This window comes from Erpetoichthys calabaricus, chromosome 3 (genome assembly GCF_900747795.2).
Source record: "Erpetoichthys calabaricus chromosome 3, fErpCal1.3, whole genome shotgun sequence".
Classification (NCBI taxonomy): Eukaryota; Metazoa; Chordata; class Cladistia; order Polypteriformes; family Polypteridae; genus Erpetoichthys; species Erpetoichthys calabaricus.
In genome coordinates this window covers 30,507,409-30,531,660 of record NC_041396.2, presented here as the reverse complement: position 1 = coordinate 30,531,660, position 24,252 = coordinate 30,507,409, and the positions used below count along the sequence as shown (strand labels likewise).

At 38.5% G+C, this 24,252-nt stretch overlaps 1 protein-coding gene across 2 annotated transcripts in view; it reads left to right on the top strand.

The window, feature by feature from the left end:
- Positions 1-689: 689 nt before the first annotated feature.
- brpf3b (bromodomain and PHD finger containing, 3b) overlaps positions 690-24,252 on the top strand; it is a 74,996-nt gene continuing 51,433 nt past the window's right edge. The window contains exons 1-2 of one of the 2 annotated variants that reach the window (XM_051924407.1): positions 690-1,160; positions 7,044-8,460. In XM_051924407.1, coding sequence (XP_051780367.1) covers positions 7,058-8,460 — 1,403 coding nt within the window. In that variant the 5' untranslated portion in view covers positions 690-1,160; positions 7,044-7,057. The remainder of the gene's footprint in view (positions 1,161-7,043; positions 8,461-24,252) is intronic. The other variant, XM_028796538.2, reaches the window with a different exon arrangement.

Below are 24,252 nucleotides of genomic sequence, written 5' to 3'. Positions count from 1 at the left end.
TGCCTTAAACTGGTAAGGTTGTATGGAATTGATGGAACTGGAAAAAAACAAAAACTGTAATCCTCACAGTACTGCCTGCTTTATCCAGGGAAGAGTAAGCCTGGTGGATCAGGCAGATAATTGCATCTTCCACTCCAAACTTTATCCGTTTACATTTACATTAGTTATTTGCAAGTCCTTGTTCTAGAAACCGTATTGGAGGCTGGAGACTCAAGCCCAGTGTCCATTAATGATGGAACTGGGGTCAAGGTTTCCACAATCGTGTAAAGGGAAACTAGCTTTTTGGGGTGAATTTGGGTTTTTCGCCTCACGGACACAATGTTTTGACTTCTGTCAAGTTCCTGTGTAATTGCTTTTGTTTCAGGGACGACGATTTGCATCTCTTCAACGCAGGCGGTAACAGTCCCTTGCGTCCGCACAGGTTACCCAGTCATTCGTCGCCTTTCATGCGGTTCTGACTACCTATGGATCTACCGGCTCGCACGAAGACATCGTCCCCCGGGCAGAACGCGCAGCAAAAGACTTAACGACACTCAAGATCCACTGGTAAACGGGTGAGCGCGGGTTAAAATTGGGAGGCAGCACCTGTGACCCAACTCCGCGCACCACAACGGGACTCGACTTTGCGCGGGCGGAGGCCAAGGGTGACACAAGAAGCGTACTGAACCAACGAGTAAGCGCCGGGCTCCGGGCACGCTTACGGCGGAACAGCGCAGCACGCCGCGCACGCGACAAGCTAGCAATGTGGGTGCAGCCTCCCATCTCGCTTCGTCTCAGCACGCTGCGCAGGCGGACAGCAGATCGAGGTGTCCATGTTTGCCAGGCTGTCGGGAGTCCCGGTCATCTCTCTCTCTCTCTCTTCTCTCACACTCTCTCGCTCTCCCCTTGAGAGGCGTGTCTTTCGTCTGTTGATTGAAAGCGGCTCCTTTCCTGTGCCAGCCAGCGCTGCGATTATTCAAAAGAAGCCGATACGTTAGATACTGAAGAGTTTATCTGGAAAGCGCAGTGGCGGCTCTGTGGGGCGCAGATACTGCGCTGGGCGCCATGGCGCTTTGAGGCCATACCGGAGGTAGTGCGCGCGGCTGCGGAAGACGTTGTCGCCGTATCGCTAGAAGTGTCTGGCGCCTTAGCTGGGTCGCTGCGCGCCATTCAACAGCCAGGTAAACCATTTATATACGTATTTCGTTTCTGTGTGTCTAACGTACTCGCCTCACCTGGTTGTCCTGTCTTATTTCCTTTACTGTGTTTTTTTATTTATTTACAAGGCACCTCCTTCCCCCACCCCCGGTCAGTAGAAGCGGACACTTTAACATACTGGGGGATCGTAGCGGTTAACGACAAAGCAGGTGGGATAGAGGGGAGTGCATACGGAGTAACGGGGTCACCGACGAGCTCGAGCTGCTCTTTCTCGTTATTAAATCGATGTTTGATTATGGTTCTTTCGTGAAGAAGATGGCCGCCATCTTCTTTGCCTGTTTGAAATAAGCTTCCCCAACCAAGCCTTTTTTTGGTTTGTGTGACTCGAGAGCTCCGCCTCCTGATGCTTTCCTGCTCTCTCATTTGCTAGTCGATAAAACACTCTCATATCCGGTTTTTCCAATTTGCTGCGACTTTGTCAATTACTTCGTAACACCGAGAAAAAACGGGGCGGGTCGAACTCTGGTTTGAAAGCTGAAGGATTTTTCTAGAATACCGTGCAAGACAAACCAATGTGTTTAAATTGTTTAAATTGCACACCGCATGTCCGAGTCCTGAGTACTGGGGGTTGTGTTTTCGTTGAATTTGGTGCCGGTATGCTGTTGATTTTTGGGGGGGCATGGGCTCAAATGACCCCGCCCCCCACGCTGGCTCAACATTTCTATCAAATTATCCGTTAACGGGGAGGATGGAATTCGGCATCATTGGAGCACCTGACACATTCCTTCGTCCTTACTTTCCGCGCGTGCTGCATTGGCTCCATTCCATCAGTTATTCATAGTGACATAAATAAAATAAACGACAACAGTGCCATTGGTACCGAGGGGGTGAGGGGAGGTAAACAGGGCATGCAAGGTGAGGATTGGCATCCTTGCGCTCCAGTGGGGGCGGAGCTAAGTAGTGACGTAGTTTCGGTCTGCAGGAGTTGAGCCCAATTTATATAGCGCCTGTGCACTGTGATCTTCCGACGTTTTTCAGAAGCAGTCGTGTTAAATGCGTAATTGTTTGAAAAGTGCTTATTTCAATGGTTTGTTATAAACGCTTATTTAAGACAGTTGGATAATTGAAGTTTGGCCCAGATCAGTTCATATCAATTATGATACGAATTGTTTGGATCAGTGCCCTTACAGAATTTAAGAATAGTTGGACTTGGAACACTTAAAGGTCAGCACGGGGTATTGAACACAGGACCTTATGGATAAGTGATCATGAAAGCTAATAGGATGCTCGTTTGTGTACCTCAAAGGTGTTATAACCTCCCTTCAGTTGTACTTGTTTGTTATATAACATACTTGTGAGGCCTCACCTGGAGTACTGGGTTCAGTTCAGGTAATGCACTTGAAGCTAAGTATGCCCAGGCCCGGCCAGTACTCGGATGGGTGACCATGTAGGAAAAGCTTGATTTGCTGCTGGAAGAGGTGTTGCTTAGGCTTGTTGGGGGTTCTCGCCCTGTGGTCTGTATGTGTAGTGAAGGGGACCCTGTGCTGTAAAAGTGGCACCGTCCTTCAGATGACCCATAAACGTAAAAACAAGGTGCTGACTCTCTGTGGTCATAAAAGATTCCTGCACTTCCTTTGTAAATAGTAGCCAAGATTAACCATCCTGTCCTAAATTTTCAGACTCTCTCTCACTCCTTCACCACTTAATTACTAATGTGTGGTGAGCATACTGTTGCAAAATGGCTGCTGTTGTATCATTCAGGTGGATTATGCACATTGATTGTGGTTGAAGTGGCTCCGTACTCACTATGTAAAGTACTTTGAGTAGCTCTATATAAATAAAATGTAATATAATTTAATGGAAGTGCGATTAAGGCTTTGTGCCTAGGACTTCAGACCCTGAGGTTATGGGTTCAAATACCATAGCTGACACTGTGTGACCATAAGTAAGTCGCTTCATCTGTCTGTATTTCCAACTGTAGTAACCAGTTGCATCTTAAATGTTGCAAGTTGTCTTGGCCAAAGGCATCAACCAAAAAAAGGTACAGTAATAGTAAATATTTAAAAAACAAAAGTCTACAGATATCCTAATTTCCCCAAGGATAGTTTTATTACCAGTTCTGGGTAACTTAAAGATTAATTTTAATAATGTTTGTAAATTTATTTAGCCACAGAGTAACTTGGATCTTCTGGTGTTGCCTTAACAAGTACAACTGTTCTTTCTTCTTTGACTTTGGGATGTCTGATCCCTTCTGCTTTGACCATTTCGTTTGATAACAGACCTTTGTTTCAACATTCATAACATGTAACTCACTGTATTTGTGTAATGCTTTTAATGACAGTGACCATGGTAGTTGAGATGAGCACAGAAAAGTTATCTTTTTTTTTCTTTCTGTTCTACACAAGCCATTTTAGACAGTGTTAAAGCTACTTCTCACACATGGAGTTTAGCAGTACTTGCTGTGAGTATTTTAGTGAGTCCCATGCCTTAGCACAATGAAAACAAAAAAACTTCAATGTTTGTTGTTTTTATAAATTGGTTCTGATTTATTGTAATTCAATCTGGAAATATGATATATTAAACCCTGAAACACTGATTAAATAATTCAGTAATGTAATTGATGAATGTTTTCTGTAGTGCCTTTCATCATTACAAAACAGAAATGCAATAACTACATATAATAAGAATATAAAAAAAATTGTAAGCAGAGTAGCTGAAAGCAAAACTCAAGCTGCAGTAGGTTCTTCTTAAAACTGATCACAACATTAACTAGTCTTTAAGCTGATATGTTTTATATTAAATAAAGTTGAGTTATGTATTTTATTCTTGTTATCAGGGTGCTGGATAGTGGCAAGGTGGCTGCATGTTGGTTGGACATGCAACTGACAATACTAATTCAATGTAATCCCAAAACACTGGGCTGTTTTAGACTTGTGACATAAGCCCCTGGTGTCTGTTAAATCAACTGTATGTAGTTATTCTTTGATGCTGCCTTCTGCATTCAAAAGGAATGGAAGTGAAGTATCACATTGTCTTGTGTAAACGATGTCTATCACTTAAAGCTACTTGTGTTTCCCAATCGTTTGTTCTTTGAAAGGACAGTTTGATTAAGCCATTTCACACTACAGCAGGGGACCAGCAAAAGGCACATTTGATGTTTTTTTGTTAGTAATGGAGAAGCATTACCACTACTCTGAGATATTGCTTACACAAAAAATATAATTTTATCTTTAATGGTCTTGTCACTTCACCTAACAGAAGTGACATTTAAATCCTAAATTAAGACATTTTCTGAAAGTTTTCACCTTTTCCCACTTACCATCTTTTCAGATGCCAGTTCAGTCATAGTTTTCAAACCAGATTTTAAAACTGTATTATGTTGTGCCTCCATTTGATGGGGCTTTATAAACTCCACACCAATAGTCTTGATTACTGTGTATCAAGGTTTGTTGGCAGTGTGGCGACTAAGGAAATGAACCGAAGTACCTCAACTTTGCCAGTTTAACCTCCACCTCTGACTTGCTCTAATAGCGTACAAGTTTTCTGGCCTGCTGTTGATTTAACTATGGAAAAAGTTTCCTTATGTATTTATCACTTGTGGTTCCGTTTGTGGTAAATGTTGGATAAATTAATACTTTACAAATAGTAATGTTGAAGAAGAGTCTGGATTTAGAATGAGGCGAAGTCCCATTTGATGCTGTAGCATGTTCACAAGGTGTGAAATGAGAGGAAGAACTGAATGATGGGCAGTTACTAGCCTTTGTTGCTCAGAGGGTGTTTACCACCAATAGCCTTTAAAAGCTCCTACTGTTTTGGCCATTTTGTGAAGCCATTTATACATGCGAAGAAATTGTTTCAAATTTTGCTGTGGTAGTAAAGAAAAGATAACCGGATTTCACAAAGTGTAAAACCACATAATTTCCCTACAGTTAATGTTTCTGCATCTACTTTTTTTAATATTATGAGTAATAATACTACTTATGAAAGATACCATGCAAAGTAGGTGAAATACATTTTTTAGTTTTTACTTTCTTTTATGATTCTCTTTAGCCATTATTATAGTAAAGCACTTTGAGCTACTTTCGTGTATGAAAGTAATGTATATAAACAATTGTTTTTGTTTACAGTTGTTTTGCCTTTTTCTTGTTTTTTAACTTAAAGCCACAAATGACAGTTGTGCGTACTGCCAAGTTAATTTACTGCTAAGGCACACACTGTAAGGTGTTTGTGGTTGTTGACCAGCAACCTCATTTATATAATCCACTACTGTGCCACACTGCATGCACCATTCAGAAATGCAGTACTTTCAGAGTCATGAATAATACTGTTTTTAGTATGTGTAGTAATATTTTTTAAGCTATTTGGGAAAGCCATGTTTGTTTGCATTTCTCTTTATTTTTTGTTTAGCTGCGTGGTGTAGTTCTAAAGTTTGTCAAAAGATACTTGGTTAGTTGTTTCCCTAAAACAAAAAAAGGTGAATTGGTGAGGTGTTCATGGGTATAAAGTCAGTGAGAATAGATCACTTGTACATTTTCTGAGACTACTTTAATTTCTACTTGGTGTCAGAGACTTCAAGGGTGATTATACAGTAATTCACCTTTTTCCAAGTTCATTTTGAAAACAATGATACAACAATAACACAGTACATCATATCCTTAAACCCTAATTTACAGTCTGTGACACAAAGCTTTCACTTTAGTTTCTTTGTTATTAATCCTGTTTTGTATTCTGTTGTGCCTGAATCTGCTCATTGTTCTGTCTTGCTGGCTGTTAGAATCTCTAGGTAACTATGGGGTTCGGATTGTGTTTTGGGTGTGCCTTGCTGTGGGCAAGCTGCTGGACTTGTGCCTTCGTTTCCTTATTGTTATAGACAGTCAGTATTATGCTTGAGAGCTTCATTTTAATTCAAATGAATTGACAGTTTTTGCATGTAGGATGGAGAAGGGGTGTACCCAAAATTCCTGGAACTGTTTATATATATATATATATATATATATATATATATATATATATATATAAAAACTTGCAGAAATTTCCCTTTACTCGCCTTCAAAATTGTCTGCTTGAGATGTAATACACTTTTTCTCAGCGCTTCTCCCATTCTTGGAAAGATTTCCTATACAGTACTCCAGTTTTGTTACTTTGTCTAGGGCCTCCTGTGTTTTTTGCTGGATATTTTCCGTGGCAGCACATCTTGTTTACTTCAGTCTCAATTTTGATTTTGGGATCAAGTAAAAGTCGCATGGCGTGAGATCTGGCAAGTACCAGTGGTGTGCAGCAACACCCACATTGTTTTTGGTCAGAAAATGATATAACTAAACAACACAGTGTGTACAGGTGTGCTGTAATGATGCAAAATGCTGATTTGCATGTGATACTTTAACAGACTATTTTTAATGCTTTTCTGTTAATGTGTCAGCTGTTTTTTGATTGTTGTCTCTTGAAAATCTGCCATGGTGGCTTGGAGGAAAAATGAGCAAAGTCATGTATGTGATTGTAGAATAAATTGAAGAAATATTACTTGTTGAACTCTGCATGATGCCACTTCTCAGACTGATTAACCAGACGTTTAGGCACATGATAGCTAGTGATATATTTGGGTCCCCCCTTGTATAATAGTTCATCTATGGATTGCTGAGTGGTTTTATGCACCATCTTTGTCTATCTTGCTTCTGAAGATGTCTGTTTTCACTTCTGTGCTTCCCCTTTTACTGTTTTAAGCCTGTGCTCCTAAATATTTCTATAGGTAAATAATTTGAATAGGAAATGTGAAAGTTTTCAACATGTGGCTTAAGAGTAGTCAAACTTGCACTTGAACTGTTTGTATATGGTGTTTTCTCTCTGTAGCTGGTGTTCTGCCTAAATCTAATAAATAACCTGTGTCTCTTTTGTAACCTTTTTGGCAGGTAGTAGCCAGACAATGAGAAAGCCTCGAAAGAAGGGGAGGCAAGGTGTAGAGGGTCGCTCCCCATCGCCCTACAGCCTGAAGTGTTCTCCAACACGTGAGACCCTGACTTATGCACAGGCTCAAAAGATGGTGGAGGTGGATATTGATGGACGGCTGCACCGAATCAGCATCTTTGACCCACTGAAGGTAATTACTGAGGATGAGATGATGGCACAAGACATCAGTGAGTGCAACAGTAACAAAGAGAACAGTGAGCAGCCTTTGTTTGCCAGCAAGATGAGTAAAAAAACAACGGCCAGCAAAGGCAAGAAGAAGGAGACTGGCAAGAATTCGTCCGCTACAACTGCAGGAGTTGCACACCATAATCATCCACTGCCGAAGCCCAATTTCAGAGTTGTTGAAGCTTATACACCTACTGATGCCCCTCCGATGCCTGCTGCTTATTATCGCTACATGGAGAAGACTGTGGATGAACTAGATGCAGAGGCTGAATATGACATGGATGAGGAGGATTTTGCATGGCTAGATATGGTAAATGAAAAGAGGATATCAGATGGTCAAAACTCTGTATCTCTGGATACATTTGAATTACTCATGGATCGATTAGAGAAAGAGTCCTTCCTTGAAATCAGAAGTCAGGGTCCTTCTCAGTCTGTCATCGATGAGGATGCATTCTGCTGTGTCTGCTTAGATGATGAGTGCCACAACAGCAATGTAATCCTCTTCTGTGACATTTGCAACTTGGCCGTCCACCAAGAATGCTATGGGGTTCCCTACATCCCAGAAGGACAATGGCTGTGCCGCTGCTGCTTGCAGTCTCCTGCGCGGCCCGTGGACTGTGTTCTCTGCCCAAATAAAGGTGGGGCCTTCAAGCAAACAAGTGATGGGCGCTGGGCACATGTTGTGTGTGCCATTTGGATCCCTGAGGTTTGCTTTGCCAACACAGTGTTCCTTGAGCCAGTTGAAGGAGTAGAAAATATTCCACCTGCACGTTGGAAGCTTACTTGTTACATTTGTAAGCAAAAAGGAGTAGGTGCATCTATCCAGTGTCACAAGGCAAATTGTTACACGGCCTTCCATGTAACATGTGCTCAGAGAGCTGGCCTGTTTATGAAGATTGATCCTGTACGGGAGACCAACCTTAATGGCACTACTTTTTCCGTCAAGAAAACTGCCTTCTGTGAGGCCCACTCCCCACCTGGGACAGTAAAGAAGCAGAGTTCCCCTTCCAATAGTGAGGGGGAAGAGGAGGAGCAGACAGTGAATAAGGAGGAGGAGGGAGTAACTTTTAATAACAGCAAACAGCCTGAGAAAAAGGCCTCAAAATTAAAGCAAAAAATCAAGAAATCTTTGGACGTGGCTTCACGTAGGTCAGCTGTGCCCATGGTGACTGTGCCACAGATACCTTCCTTCAGGTGGGTATTATATAAAAACTTCAGTAATGCTTACTTAATATCTGGAAGTCTCCACCAGCAGTTTATTATCTATACACAGCAAGCCATGAGCTGTTTCTTATGAATTAATATTTTTATTTATGCTATGAATAGTCCTTGGTTCATTTTTTTTGTTTTTATGCACTGCTAGAAGCACCATTACTTTACGTGGCGTTTCAGTTCAGAATTTTGCAAACTATTTTACATCAGATTTTTTTATCACTAGTTAGCATTGTTTACCAGAAAAAAAGTAGAATTCTGCAAATGCAATCAAAAGAACTAGGGATGTTCTGATCAGGTTCAATAAGGCCTATACCAATCACCGATTTCATGTTCGTTGATCGGCCAATTCAGATTTTTTTTCTTTGTCCCTTTAAATAACTTTTTTACACTTACCTCCTGCATATAACCAGATGCATAGAAGTCTTATGTCCTATATTGAAGTGTTAAGTTTGCTATTTTTATAATTAAATTATAGTCCACAGGTGTTAACTTTTCTTTTTTATTAACAAAAATCAGTTCTGTAGGCTTATTGTTCAAGGACCATAAAAATAGATCAAATTTCCATACGATACATACTTTAATGAAATATACACAATATTTACCCATAACAGATATGGCATAAAAGAAATTAAAATGCTTCTTTTAATTACAAGCAGTTTATATTGTTTCCATTTTTCTGTAATGTACTTATCTGAAGCAAAGTTTAATTATAAAAGTAGTTTTCACTATTTCTCTAGGGGGGGGGGGGATACAGTATATGCCCTGTGTGTGTGTGTGTGTGTATATATATATATATATATATATATATAATATGTGTATACTAGCAAAATACCTGCGCTTCACAGCGGCGAAGTACTGCTTTAAAATTTTTATTAAGAAGAAAAGTAAACCTTTTTAAACTGAGGGAAAATATACCAATAATTATTTGTTAAGGATCTCTTTGTATACCACGTTGTCAGTTCAGCCGTCCGGTTGTAATATGACCAAGCTGTGCGCTGAGCTTACTCTTGAGTATGCAACGTATAGTTGGCCATGTGAAAAGCAATCTTGCCTCAAATCCATGCCAACCATTTGTAGGGTCTGTCCCTGAGACTTATTAATTGTCATTGCGAAGCAGAGCCTTACTGGAAATTGGAGGCGTTTGAATTGAAATTGTTTTCATCGATAACTTTGCATCCAGCTTTTGAGAGTTTAAATATTCATAAACATCAAAGTGTCCACTACTCAAGTTGTCATCTGTGAATGTAAGATGTTTAAGAGGCATTGGCGGTTGTCCAAAGGTGTAAAATATTTGGCCATTTCGGTACACTTGAAAGCGACAACAAACAATTCAGCGGCAGCCATCAACTCACATGCAGAACCATAGGTGAAGGGCTTAAGCATTTCACTGTTATAGTGCTCCTGTGTAGTATAATTATCTTCTGTACCGTCATCAGTCCACACCTTGAACCTGTCCCAGTCATTCAGTACATAAGACACAATGTTTCTCCGGATATCAAGAGTGAGCCTGATATGGCCATGCAATATGTAACACAGAGAATGGAAAAGGCAGTCGCTATCTCCGGGCATGGAAACCACATGGTAAGTGACAGTTCTTTGATCGATGGTGATCACCTCGATAGACATGTTAATGGGGGAATGGGTGGAACGATAAAGGAAATGCGTACCTGAACAATGTAAACTAAGTCTAAAATACCTACACAATAACTATAATCGTAATAAACGAACAATAAAACAGCGGAGAAGCCGTGGATTAAATAAAAAGGCTGCAGTTATCAGCAGGGAGATGTGAATACAGTGGTGAAGCAAGGAAGGGAATGAAGAGACCGGAGCGACGGACGGCCTATTAGCGCACCGCTGTGTTCCTCTGTCGACATAGGTAAAAGACTGCCAATCAAGTGATACAGTTGTCCCTGGACTTTAAATGAAGGCATAAAATTTCCCTCAACGATTTGGTTTCTACCAAATGACGTCATCTGAAATGCGCCGTTGTACTTTCGACTGTTGTTCAAGAAATGCTCACTTTGAGGATGTTCGCCATTTAACAGGCCCTCAAGAAGGTCAGGAAGCTTATGTAAAGGAGTGAGAGAGACTTTACCACCGTTACAGCACAAACCAGGAGACTCGCATTTCCACCTATGAGCTTGACAATACTCACAGTCAACATCCATGGATCCAATGTGTACTGTTTTGTTGTTTTCATATGAGCCGCTTTTCATTATTGTGATCGTACCTAGAAACAGAAGCTCTATTAACTTGTGGATTTGCCTGCGAGTATTTAGCGACAGCGTCACAAAGTTGTTTCCGTCTAGCTGCATCAGAAAATGTACGGTGACGTTTGACACGCCTCCTTTTTACTGTTTTCTCACAGCTTCCGAAATAAGTACGTACATCGGTTTCGGTTCGGGCAGGGAAGCCGCCTACCAAATTTTGTGAAGATGGGGCCATTAATACGAAAGTTTAACATGGCGGACGTTGTCGACCGTTATGACCGTTACGTGTAGAATTTCAAAATGAAACCTGCTTAACTTTTGTAAGTAAGCTGTCCGGAATGAGCCTGCCAAATTTCAGCCTTCTACCTACACGGGAAGTTGGAGAATTAGTGATGAGTGAGTCAGTGAGGGCTTTGCCTTTTATTAGTAACTAGCAAAATACCCGCGCTTCGCAGCGGAGAAGTAGTGTGTTAAAGAGGTTATGAAAAAGTAAAGGAAACATTTTAAAAATAACGTAACATGATTGTCAATGTAATTGTGTTGTCATTGTTATGAGTGTTGCTGTCTTTTTTATATATATATATATATATATATATATATATATATATATATATATATATATACACACACACACACACATAAACATATATATACATATACAAATTTACATATCTACATATATAGACATACATATATACATACATATTTATTTATATATATATATATATATATATATATATAAATATACTGTATATATACATATGTACTTATTGGCTCCTGTATTTAGGATATAGCAGGTTGGATAATGGACGGATGGACATCTGTATGCATAGCCGTATTTGCCCGTTTTCGTTTTTTTTCTTTGTTCAGTTAAATTTCAGTAAACCCGGAGCTTGTCAGTTCAAATCCTGGTACTGACACCACTGTGTGACCCTGAGGAAGTCACTTCACCTGCCTGTGCTGCAAAAAACAAAAGTAATGTAACAAATTGTACCTCCGATGTTGTAAGTTGGTGGAATAAAGGCATAAGTAAAATAGATAAATATGTATTATACACATAGGAACTATTCATTTATTTTCAGTTAAGTCATCTGCAGCAAACTTTTATAAATGAGGGTTTCTGATTTTTAGACGTTTTCTCTTGGAGAGCTTTTTTCATTTCATTGAAAATGAAAGCAGCAGCTGCCAAAATATGTAGCTTTCTTATTAATTTTTGAACATTGTGTAAAATAAATGTATAAAGTAACATAAAAGGTTTAAATACTGGTTATCATTTTACACTAAAATATTACTAAAGAGATACAAAAAAAGTAAAATGGATATGTTCTTTTTCTTTAAGGAGATTAAATATTACTGAAGAAAGAAAAAAAAATTAAACAATTAAATGGGGCTGTGCATACGAACTTAAAAGGTTTAAATAAAACAAATATATATTTTATTTTTACTTGCTTAACTTGTGGAGGGTGTATCCTGTAGCAAAGCCCTAACTTTTTTCGTGAAAGCCCGTTTCAGTCAATAAGTCTTAAAAAAACATGTAAAGATATTGACAATAAGCTAAGTCATCTGCAGCAAAGTTTTATAAACGAGGGTTTCTCCTTTTTAGATAGTGCAAACTGTTTCTTCTTCATTGACGTTTTGTCTTGGAGAGCTTTTTTCATTTCATTGAAAATGAAAGCAGCAGCTGCCAAAATATGTAGCTTTCTTATTAATTTTTCAACATTGTGTAAAATAAATGTATAAAGTAACATAAAAGGTTTAAATACTGGTTATCATTTTACACTAAAATATTACTAAAGAGATACAAAAAAAGTAAAATGGATATGTTCTTTTTCTTTAAGGAGATTAAATATTACTGAAGAAAGAAAAAAAAATTAAACAATTAAATGGGGCTGTGCATACGAACTTAAAAGGTTTAAATAAAACAGAAATATATATTTTATTTTTACTTGCTTAACTTGTGGAGGGTGTATCCTGTAGCAAAGCCCTAACTTTTTTCGTGAAAGCCCGTTTCAGTCAATAAGTCTTAAAAAAACATGTAAAGATATTGACAATAAGCTAAGTCATCTGCAGCAAAGTTTTATAAACGAGGGTTTCTCCTTTTTAGATAGTGCAAACTGTTTCTTCTTCATTGACGTTTTGTCTTGGAGAGCTTTTTTCATTTCATTGAAAATGAAAGCAGCAGCTGCCAAAATATGTAGCTTTCTTATTAATTTTTCAACATTGTGTAAAATAAATGTATAAAGTAACATAAAAGGTTTAAATACTGGTTATCCTTTTACACTAAAATATTACTAAAGAGATACAAAAAAAGTAAAATGGATAACTTTTTTCGTGAAAGCCCGTTTCAGTAAATAAGTCTTAAAAACAGGCGTAAAGATATTGACAATAAGCTACGCAAACCCAGGAAGACATGGAATCGTTTAAATCAAGTATCATTACATCTTCCTTTCTTAAAGAGAAGTAAGGCAGTACTTATAAGCTTACATATTTATATATAGACATATATATATATATATATATATATATATATATATATATATATATATATATATATATATATATATCCGAAGCCGTGCAAGCACACTCTTGAGAATGTAACTTATAGTTGTACAGAAGAAAAGCAATCTTGCCTCAAATGAATGGCAACCTTTTGTAGGTCTATGAACTTAATTTTAAACTTTAGGTTTACACGGTGCTTTCTTTCCGAAGTACCTGCACTCATGAATATGTCTGTATGTGTCAGTCGGTCAAATCCACGTGCTTCGCACCGGCGAAGTACCGCTTTTAAATTTTTATTAAGAAGAAAATAAAACGTTTTTAAATTGAGGGACAATATACTAATAACAGTTTGTTAAGGATCTGTTTTTTTGTGAAGCTGCCTTTACTCGAGTGATCACTTCGACCTGACTTGGTGGCCAAGTATAAGCGTTACCTGGTAGGTAACCACCCATACAATCAGATTGTGAATCAGACTACGAATGGCGTGAATGTAATTACACACTTGCTGCACTTGCTTATGGTAATCGAACCTCGGACGTCAGTGCTAGAGGGGCTTAGCAGCGGTGAAGTATTGCTTTTAAATTTTAATTAAGAACAAAAGAAAACCTCAGAGGTTCGATTCCCGTAAGGGAGTGAAGTGAGTGTCCGGTTACCTACCAGGTAAAGCTTATGGTTGGACAGCAAGTGACGTAACATCAGCCACGGTGCCTTCAGTTGTGAGAAGCAGATCATAGAATGATTGAAAATAGTTTTGCATTTACCTTTTTAGTAAAAGGCGAGCTTTTAAGCCTGAGAAATCACCCCGTAAATGCACACGTTTAATTGCACATGTGTTAATATGTATGCTTACACAGTATTAAAAGAAAGTGAACAACGTCAGTTACCTTTGTTCCCGCGTTTGATAAAAGGCGAGCTTTTAAGCCTGAGAAATCACCCCGTAAATGCACACGTTTAATTGCACATGTGTTAATATGTATGCTTACACAGTATTAAAAGACAGTCAAAAATTAACGTCATTTACCTTCGTTCCCGCGTTTGACTCGTGCTGTAAATCTCTTCCTTGTTTTTAGTTCACGTGATTACGTAGGAGGCGTGATGACGCGATACGTGACTCCGCCTCCTCCATTAGAGTATATGGACAAAAAATATGTTCCAGTTATTACTATTACGCGTAGAATTTCGAAATGAAACCTGCCTAACTTTTGTAAGTAAGCTGTAATGAATGATCCTGCCAAATTTCAGCCTTCCACCTACACGGGAAGTTCGAGAATTAGTGATGAGTCAGTCAGTCAGTCAGTGAGTCAGTGAGGGCTTTGCCTTTTATTAATATGTATAGACTAGCAAAATACCCGAGCTTCGCAGCGGAGAAGTAGTGTGTTAAAGAGGTTATGTAAACATATATATATATATATATACATAAACATATATACATATCTACATATATAATATATCAACATATATATACATATACACACATATACATATCTACATACATACACATATATACATATCTACATACATACACGTATATCAGATATATAATATCTATGTATATCTGCTTTTAAGTTCTGCTTTTAAATTTTTATTAAGAAGAAAAGAAAACCTTTTAAAATTGAGGGAAAATATACTAATAACAGTTTGTTAAGGATCTGTTTTTTTTGTGAAGCTGCCTTCACTCGAGTGATCACTTCGAGCTTTAAGCCTGAGAAATCACCCCGTAAATGCACACGTTTAATTGCACATCTGTTAATATGTATGCTTACAAAGTATTAAAAGACACTCAACAATTACACAGTATTAAAAGACACTCAACAATTAATGTCATTTACCTTCGTTCCCGCGTTTGACTCGTGCTGTAAATCTCTTCCTTGTTTTCACTTCACGTGATTACGTAGGAGGCGTAATACGTAATGACGCGATACGTGACTCTGCCTCCTCCATTAGAGTATATGGACAAAAAACAGGTTCCAGTTATGACCATTACGCGTAGAATTTCGAAATGAAACCTGCCTAACTTTTGTAAGTAAGCTGTAAGGAATGAGCCTGCCAAATTTCAGCCTTCTATCTACACGGGAAGTTGGAGAATTAGTGATGAGTGAGTCAGTCAGTGAGTCAGTGAGGGCTTTGCCTTTTATTAGTATAGATATACAGATATATATATATATATATATACATTGCATCCAGAAAGTATTCACAGCGCATCACTTTTTCCACCTTTTGTTGTTACAGCCTTATTCAAAAATGGATTAAATTAATTTTTTTTCCACAGAATTCTACACACAACACCCCATAATGACAACGTGAAAAAAGTTTACTTGAGGTTTTTACAAATTTATTAAAAAAAAAAAAACAAAAAAAACTGAGAAATCACATGTACATAAATATTCACAGCCTTTGCTCAAAACTTTGTCGATGCACCTTTGGCAGCAATTACAGCCTCAAGTCTTGTTGAATATGATGCCACAAGCTTGGCACACCTATCCTTAGCCAGTTTCGCCCATTCCTCTTTGCAGCACCTCTCAAGCTCCATCAGGTTGGATGGGAAGCATCGGTGCACATTTAAGATCTCTCCAGAGATGTTCAATCAGATTCAAGTCTGGGCTCTGGCTGGGCCACTCAAGGACATTCACAGAGTTGTCCTGAAGCCACTCCTTTGATATCTTGGTTGTGTGCTTAGGGTCGTTGTCCTGCTGAAAGATGAACCGTCGCCCCAGTCTGAGGTCAAGAGCGCTCTGGAGCAGGTTTTCATCCAGGATGTCTCTGTACATTGCTGCAGTCATCTTTCCCTTTATCCTGACTAGTCTCCCAGTTCCTGCCTCTGAAAAACATTCCCACAGCATGATGCTGCCACCACCATGCTTCACTGTAGGGATGGTGCCAGGTTTCCTCCAAACGTGACGCCTGGCATTCACACCAAAGAGTTCAATCTTTGTCTCATCAGACCAGAGAATTTTCTTTTTCATGGTCTGAGAGTCCTTCAGGTGCCTTTTGGCAAACTCCAGGCGGGCTGCTATGTGCCTTTTACTAAGGAGTGGTTTCCGTCTGGCCATTCTACCATACAGGCCTGATTGGTGGATTGCTGCAGAGATGGCTGTCTTTCTGGAAGGTTCTCCTCTATCCACAGAGGACCTCTGGAGCTCTGACAGAGTGACCATCGGGTTCTTGGTCACCTCCCTGACTAAGGCCCTTCTCCCCCGATTGCTCAGTTTAGATGGCTGGCCAGCTCTAGGAAGAGTCCTGGTGGTTTCGAACTTCTTCCACTTACGGATGATGGAGGCCACTGTGCTCATTGGGACCTTCAAAGCAGTAGAAATTTTTCTGTAACCTTCCCCAGATTTGTGCCTCGAGACAATCCTGTCTCGGAGGTCTACATACAATTCCTTTGACTTCATGTTTGGTTTGTACTCTGACATGAACTGTCAACTGTGGGACCTTATATAGACAGGTGTGTGCCTTTCCAAATCATGTCCAATCAACTGAATTTACCACAGGTGGACTCCAGTTAAGCTGCAGAAACATCTCAAGGATGATCAGGGGAAACAGGATGCACGTGAACTCAATTTTGAGCTTCACGGCAAAGGCTGTGAATACTTACGTACATGTGCTTTCTCAATTTTTTTTTTAATAAATTTGCAAAAACTTCAAGTAAACTTTTTTCACGTTGTCAGTATGGGGTGTTGTGTGTAGAATTCTGAGGAAAAAAATGAATTTTATCAATTTTGGAATAAGGCTGTAACATAACAAAATGTGGAAAAAGTGATGCGCTGTGAATACTTTCCGGATGCACTGTATATAGATATATATAAAACAATATGTGTGTGTGTGTGTGTATATATACAAGGGTTGGGTCTCGAAAACCGGTTCTAAATTTATAAGAACGAGGAAATCGAAAAGACCTTTGAATTACGGTTCCACTTACCAATTCCTACACGCAGATTTAACAACTATATAACTGTAATGCTGTGGACTCGCACCACGAAACATCTCGGGTTAAAGATTTGCTTTGTGATAACTCTCGGTGGTCAGTCACAAACCCTTGACTTAGAAGCAGTTGTCATTTAGCATGAGAAACTTATCTTGCGTCAGCTGCTCATGGACGCTTTCTGACTAATGTGAGCGGAGCGCTTCCTGGTGACGTGAACTGAGCTTGCACTCTCTCTCTTTCTCTGGCCCCCTCCTTCCCTGTGTAATGTTTCGCTACATCATATATCAGCAGCGTGTACATTTGTTTTACTCGGCAAGTGAACTATGGGTTGCAGCATACGCTCGACACTTGTGGCAAGATTGGTTTGTTGTATAGCGTCCCTTACAAGAAATTATCAAAACATTTATTACAGCACATCATTAATTTAAAAGAACGTCTTATGGTCTCCCAGCCTAAGTGCCTCAGCTAGTATTCAGGTAACATTATATAACATAACTGACAATGGTGTAAGCAACTCTTATTTTAAACTGCTAGAGAGCAGATTAGCTCGCATTTAATATACAATATTTTTTTTAGAGTATATATACTTTTTTGCCCCACTGTATACATACATATTATATATACATATATATACATACATACACATATATATATAATATACATACACATATAATATACATACATATATATATAATACACATACATACATACATATATATATATATATATATATATATATATATATATATATATATATATATATATATATATATATATATATATATATATATATTTGCAGTTGGAGATCCACGAAGGGAGAAAAAACGACTTACATAAGTCTAAGCATTATCCTCTGATGAAGACCCCTGATAGGGGTTGAAAGCTCAGGAATAAAACTATTTTATGATACGTGATTCGTTTTTTCTCCCTTCGTGGATCTCCAACTGCAAATATGCAAACCGTATCACAGACCTTCTCTTCCATATATAATATGTATGTATACAGTGGGGCAAAAAAGTTTTTAGTCAGCCACCAATTGTGCAAGTTCTCCCACTTAAAAAGATGAGAGAGGCCTGTAATTTTCATCATAGGTATACCTCAACTATGAGAGACAAAATGAGAAAAAAAAAATCCAGAAAATCACATTGTCTGATTTTAAAGAATTTATTTGCAAATTATGGTGGAAAATAAGTATTTGGTCACCTACAAACAAGCAAGGTTTCTGGCTCTCACATACCTGTAACTTCTTCTGTAAGAGGCTCTTCTGTCCTCCACTCGTTACCTGTATTAATGGCACCTGTTTGAACTCGTTATCAATATAAAAGACACCTGTCCACAACCTCAAACAGTCACACTCCAAACTCCACTACGGCCAAGACCAAAGAGCTGTCGAAGGACACCAGAAACAAAATTGTAAACAAAATTGTAGACCTGCACCAGGCTGGGAAGACTGAATCTGCAATAGGTAAGCAGCTTGGTGTGAAGAAATCAACTCTGGGAGCAATTATTAGAAAATGGAAGACATACAAGACCACTGATAATCTCCCTAGATCTGGGGCTCCACAAAAGATCTCACCCCGTGGGGTCAAAATGATCACAAGAACGGTGAGCAAAAATCACAGAACCACACGGGGGGACCTAGTGAATGACCTCCAGAGTGCTGGGACCAAAGTAACAAAGGCTACCATCAGTAACACACTATGCCGCCAGGGACTCGAATCCCGCAGTGCCAGACATGTCCCCCTGCTTAAGCCAGTACATGTGCAGGCCCGTCTGAAGTTTGCTAGAGAGCATTTGGATGATCCAGAAGAGGATTGGGAGAATGTCATATGGTCAGATGAAACCAAAATAGAACTTTTTGGTAAAAACTCTACTCGTCCTGTTTGGAGGAGAAAGAATGCTGAGTTGCATCCAAAGAACACCTTACCTACTGTAAAGCATGGGGGTGGAAACATCATGCTTTGGGGCTGTTTTTCTGCAAAGGGACCAGGACGACTGATCCGTGTAAAGGAAAGAATGAATGGGGCCATGTATCGTCAGATTTTGAGTGAAAACCTCCTTCCATCAGCAAGGTCATTGAAGATGAAACATGGCTGGGTCTTTCAGCATGACAATGATCCCAAACACACCACCCGGGTAACGAAGGAGTGGCTTCGTAAGAAGCATTTCAAGGTCCTGGAGTGGCCTAGCCAGTCTCCAGATCTCAACCCCATAGAAAATCGTTGGAGGGAGTTGAAAGTCCGTGTTGCCCAGCGACAGCCCCAAAACATCACTGCTGTAGAGGAGATCTGCATAGAGGAATGGGCCAAAATACCAGCAACAGTGTGTGAAAACCTTGTGAAGACATACAGAAAACATTTGACCTCTGTCATTGCCAACAAAGGGTATATAACAAAGTATTGAGATGAACTTTTGTTATTGACCAAATACTTTTTTTCCACCATAATTTGCAAATAAATTCTTCTTGTGATTTTCTGGATTTTTTTTTTCTCATTTTGTCTCTCATAGTTGAGGTATACCTATGATGAAAATTACAGGCCTCTCTCATCTTTTTAAGTGGGAGAACTTGCACAATTGGTGGCTGACTAAATACTTTTTTGCCCCACTGTATGTATATGTATGTGTGTGTATGTATATATGTATATATATATAACTCTTACACAATCAGTTCATATTGGCAGTTAAACACCGCTTAAATGCAAATATACTGTACATGCACTTATACGTTTTAATTATTTTAAATCATTAATTGCACTACAGCCTTTTGCTGTTACAATATACATTTTTTTTCTTCTTCATAGTGTCAGCTATAGACATTCATAATTGTTGAGGTGTAATTATAAATATGGTTTACTATTTCATTTATGTAGTACTGTTTTCTAATCAAAACCTATGCTGTATGACACACAGCAACAAATAATAAACTCCTTACAAATCTTTAAAAAGCCTATTGTTTACTCAACAGCAGTTTCAAATTCATCTTCATCTTTTTTTTTTTTTTTTTTTTTTCTCCAATTAAAAATTTAAGCAGCTGCGCTTAAAACGAGCTCGTAAGTCCAAACTTAAATGATGTTCCATTTTAATTTAAAGGACAAAATAAAAAGGTCTGAATTCATTAAAGTAGCTTTTCCTTCCATTTCTCTAATTGCACAGGACAACTTCTACAATTCCGTATTCCCAGTTTATTACACCACATTCTTTAACCTAAAGGATAATATTCCAATCGTGTCTTGCTCTATGATAAAACAAGCCTCCCCCCCGCTGATCTTTGTTTACACTGGAGAAAGTTTGCAGCAAAAAAACAAAACATGCAGCTGGCTACTTCTTCTTCTTTTGGCTGCTCCCGTTAGGGGTCGCCACAGTGGATCATCTTCTTCCATGTCTTTCTGTCCTCTGCATCTTGCTCTGTTACACCCATCACCTGCATGCCCTCTCTCACCACATCCGTAAACCTTCACTTAGGCCTTCCTCTTTTCCTCTTCCCAGGCAGCTCTATCCTTAGCATCCTTCTCCCAATATACCCAGCATCTCTACTCTGCACAGGTCCAAATCAACGCAATCTCGCCTGTCTGACTTTGTCTCCCAACCGTCCAACTTGAGCTGACTGTCTAATGTACTCATTTCTAATCCTATCCATCCTCGTTACACCCAATGCAAATCTTAGCATCTTTAACTATTTATGAGTAATTCCACAAAGCTGCATGCTCATTGAAGGAGAATGTATACAGCATATGCTTTTTCAGTTGTTACAGTGTGGTTGGAGATACTTTAGTAAACCATGTGAAAACACTAGTGTGGCTACAGATTGTTTTATTTTAAAATGCAGTTTTCAAACGAAAATATAGAAGTGTGGAGTTAATCAACTTCACAATGTCATTTTGTAACCTTAGGCCTTCCAAAAAAAAAAAATGTAACTGTGTGATTTGTTCCTCGACTATAAACCTCTACTATTTTTTTTCTCTCTCTCTAAAGTAAATAACAGTAGCAGAAGTATGGCATGTACATATGTTTTCGACTTCAACCACAAACTCTTGTTATGCAAACTACATTTGTCCTCAAAATACTTCGCAATGTGCAATGATATGAACTGATTGAAAATCATTTCTCTTGTTGATCTACAGTATAGCCACTCCTAGTGCTTTCATCAGAAAGGTCAAAAAAGGGAAAAATCATTTAAAAATTCTTTTACATTATCACAAACATCTACTGCAATAAATAAATCACTGTTCACTCTTCTTTATTGCTTTTTTTGTCTTTTGCTTTAGTTAATTTCTTTGTACTTATTGGTCTGGGAAGGTCCCTTACCTAACTTCTGAATCCTCACTCAGGCTGAGAAAAGTTATCACGTTCCAGCTCAGTCTGTGTCTTTTGTCCAAGCTCCATTACTTAAAACTAATACTTCCAACATGGTTTGTTTTCAGTTTCATGTTTCTTTAATTAGTGTATTGTTTTAGACAATGCAATTATTCTCCAGCCTGCTTTTATGTTTACACGATGACAAAGTCATTACACAGCATCCCTGCACCGTTTCTGTCACCTGTTTAGGTTTCCTGAACAAGCATTTTTATTAGAGCACACAAGGTAGTATTGTTTTTTGCTCTTGGTGTTGTTTTTTTTTTTATTTAAAACTTCATCGTACTTGCTCGGTCAAACTTATCGGCTCCCATATTTCCTGTTAAAGTTTTTTTTTTTTATTACATAGGCAATTACCTTTGTACCTTGTTGAAGCACCTCTATAGTATTCCTTACCCTGTTGCTCTGTTTATTGGTTAAATTTATTCCACATTGTTGTCTTTGTTGCATTGATTTCTTTTAATTTGTAAGTAGTTATTTTTTTCCAGAAAATGTGCTGCATTTCTTTGGAATGTGGTTATGATAGGTTGTGTTGAAATATTAATTATAGTATGCTTAAAGATAAAGTTTTAGCATTCACGCATCCACTGGACATATGGAGCAGAAGGTTGTAGTACTTGTTGATTAGGGGGTAGGTTTTAGGACTTGTTACATTTATAAATGCATAACAAAATGTGTTCCACATATATATCAGTCAGTCATTTTCTAACTTGCTTCATCCTGAGCAGGATTGTGGGATGTGCTAAAGCCTTTCCCAGCTAGCATAGGGTGCAATGCAGCCAGAAACCCTTGAAATGAGCCACTCCATCTCAAGGCCAACACACACCACACACTAGAGCCAGTTCAGTATCACCAATTCACCAACCTCTGCAAGTCTTTGGATTGTGGGAGGAACCCAAGTAGGCGTTGGGAGAACATGCAAACCTCATGCAGGGAGGACCTGGGATGCAAGCCTAAGTCTGTTTAATGCGTGGCAGCAGCACTACCACTGTGCCGCCAACATATGTATCAATAATTCAGTATTCTGAAATGTAACAACCAGTCAGGACTTAAAACATATTGTATGATTTTCACACCTGAGTTTGAGGTGCCTACTGGGTAAAGCTAGCAGTTAGTGTGTGACTGAATTTTGGAGAATAGCTTCTCTTTCACAAATGACATATTTCAGATCATTGATGAGGAATGGCATTCTTTCACAGTAGTGAGTAACCACTAGGTGTATTTAAATAATCAAGATCTACACAGTCAAAATGTGTGATTCTTAAGGGTTGTTAAACAGTAAAGTGACAACAGTGATTATTTTGGTGGATGTAATTTTGTATTTTCTCTTTTTCTTTTTATGATGTAATTTAAAGGAAGATGTTGGTATTTTTCAAGTTGAAGTTCTTTCTTTACAATCAAGGTATATATTAATTTTCCACAAGAAATTGTGTTCTAAAGTAAAACATTTTTTTAATAAATTAAAAAAAAAAGTCAGCCTTTTCTTGCATTTTATAATGGTTGCGAAGGATACTGGTGTCCCAGTGTGAAGACAAAAACGTAACTTACTGAGTACCTCAGTGTTTTAAGCCAGAGGTGTTACCAAGTATTGATCCGTGTCTTGAGATTGGACACTTATTGCAAAATAGCCATGTCATTTTAGGAAGGGAAAAAAAAGCAAACCATTGTTTAGACATTCAGCTGTTAGTGTTCCATCACAGCAGCTTTTCAGCCCCTGAGCTGTTTTTTCCTTTAGCATATACTTTTCACCTTGAAAAGTCATCTCCTAGCAAAGATACAGACAGTATTCAATTTTGACATCCAGATGTAAATTGCCATCTTTGTTTTGCAGACAACTAGTCAATAATTCCTGAAAAAGTTATTCTTAGCATCACTCAGTCTTTCTGTACATGGACGTTTTATTTCTTTATTTCACAAAGATATTGCTTGCTGCTGCTGGATATCATCATGCACATGGTCTAGTGAGAAAAAGATTGAGCATGCATATTATGTGCAGCTAAGTGACAAGGACTGAACATGTTATTGATATACGTTCCTTTTAATCACGTTGATTTTTAAGAAGTTTAGTACAGGCATTTTAATGAGTAGCACCATTAAAGAGGAAGTTGGAAGAATGGAGAAAGGCTTTGGAAGATAGAGGATTGTATATAAATTGGACAAAGACGGAACATATGAGGTTTAATTATGATCAGGATTCACAAGTTAACCTGCAGGTAAAGCTATTGAAAAGAGTGGATGCATTTAAATATTTAAGATTTCTAGGTAGCCCAAGATGGATAACTAAATGCAGAGATAACCCTTAGAGTGCAGTGTGCATGGAACAATTGGAAGAAGGTATCAGGAGGTTGTTGTATTATCTAAGGTTAAAGGTAAGGTTTTTTAAGACTGTGGTAAGACCAGCAATGATGTAGGAGACATGGGCACTGGAGGGAGCACAAGAGAAGAAGTTTGATATAGCAGATATGAGGATGTTGAGATGGATGTGTGAAGTTAAAGGACATAATAAGAAATGAGACAATCGGAAGTGAAAAAAACATGGGAGAGATCTTAGAAAATACAGGAAATTAGGTTGAAGTGGCATGGACATGTGATGAGGAGAGACAATGAATATGTGGGCAAAAGAGTGATAAGAATAGAAATACAGGGGAAGAGAAGATGAGGGATGCCAAAGTAGAAGTGGATAGATAATATAAAAGAAGGTATGAAGGAAAAGGATCTGACTGGGGAAGATGTACAGAACCAAGCTCTATGGAGAAAGTTGATAAAGTACATTGACCCCAT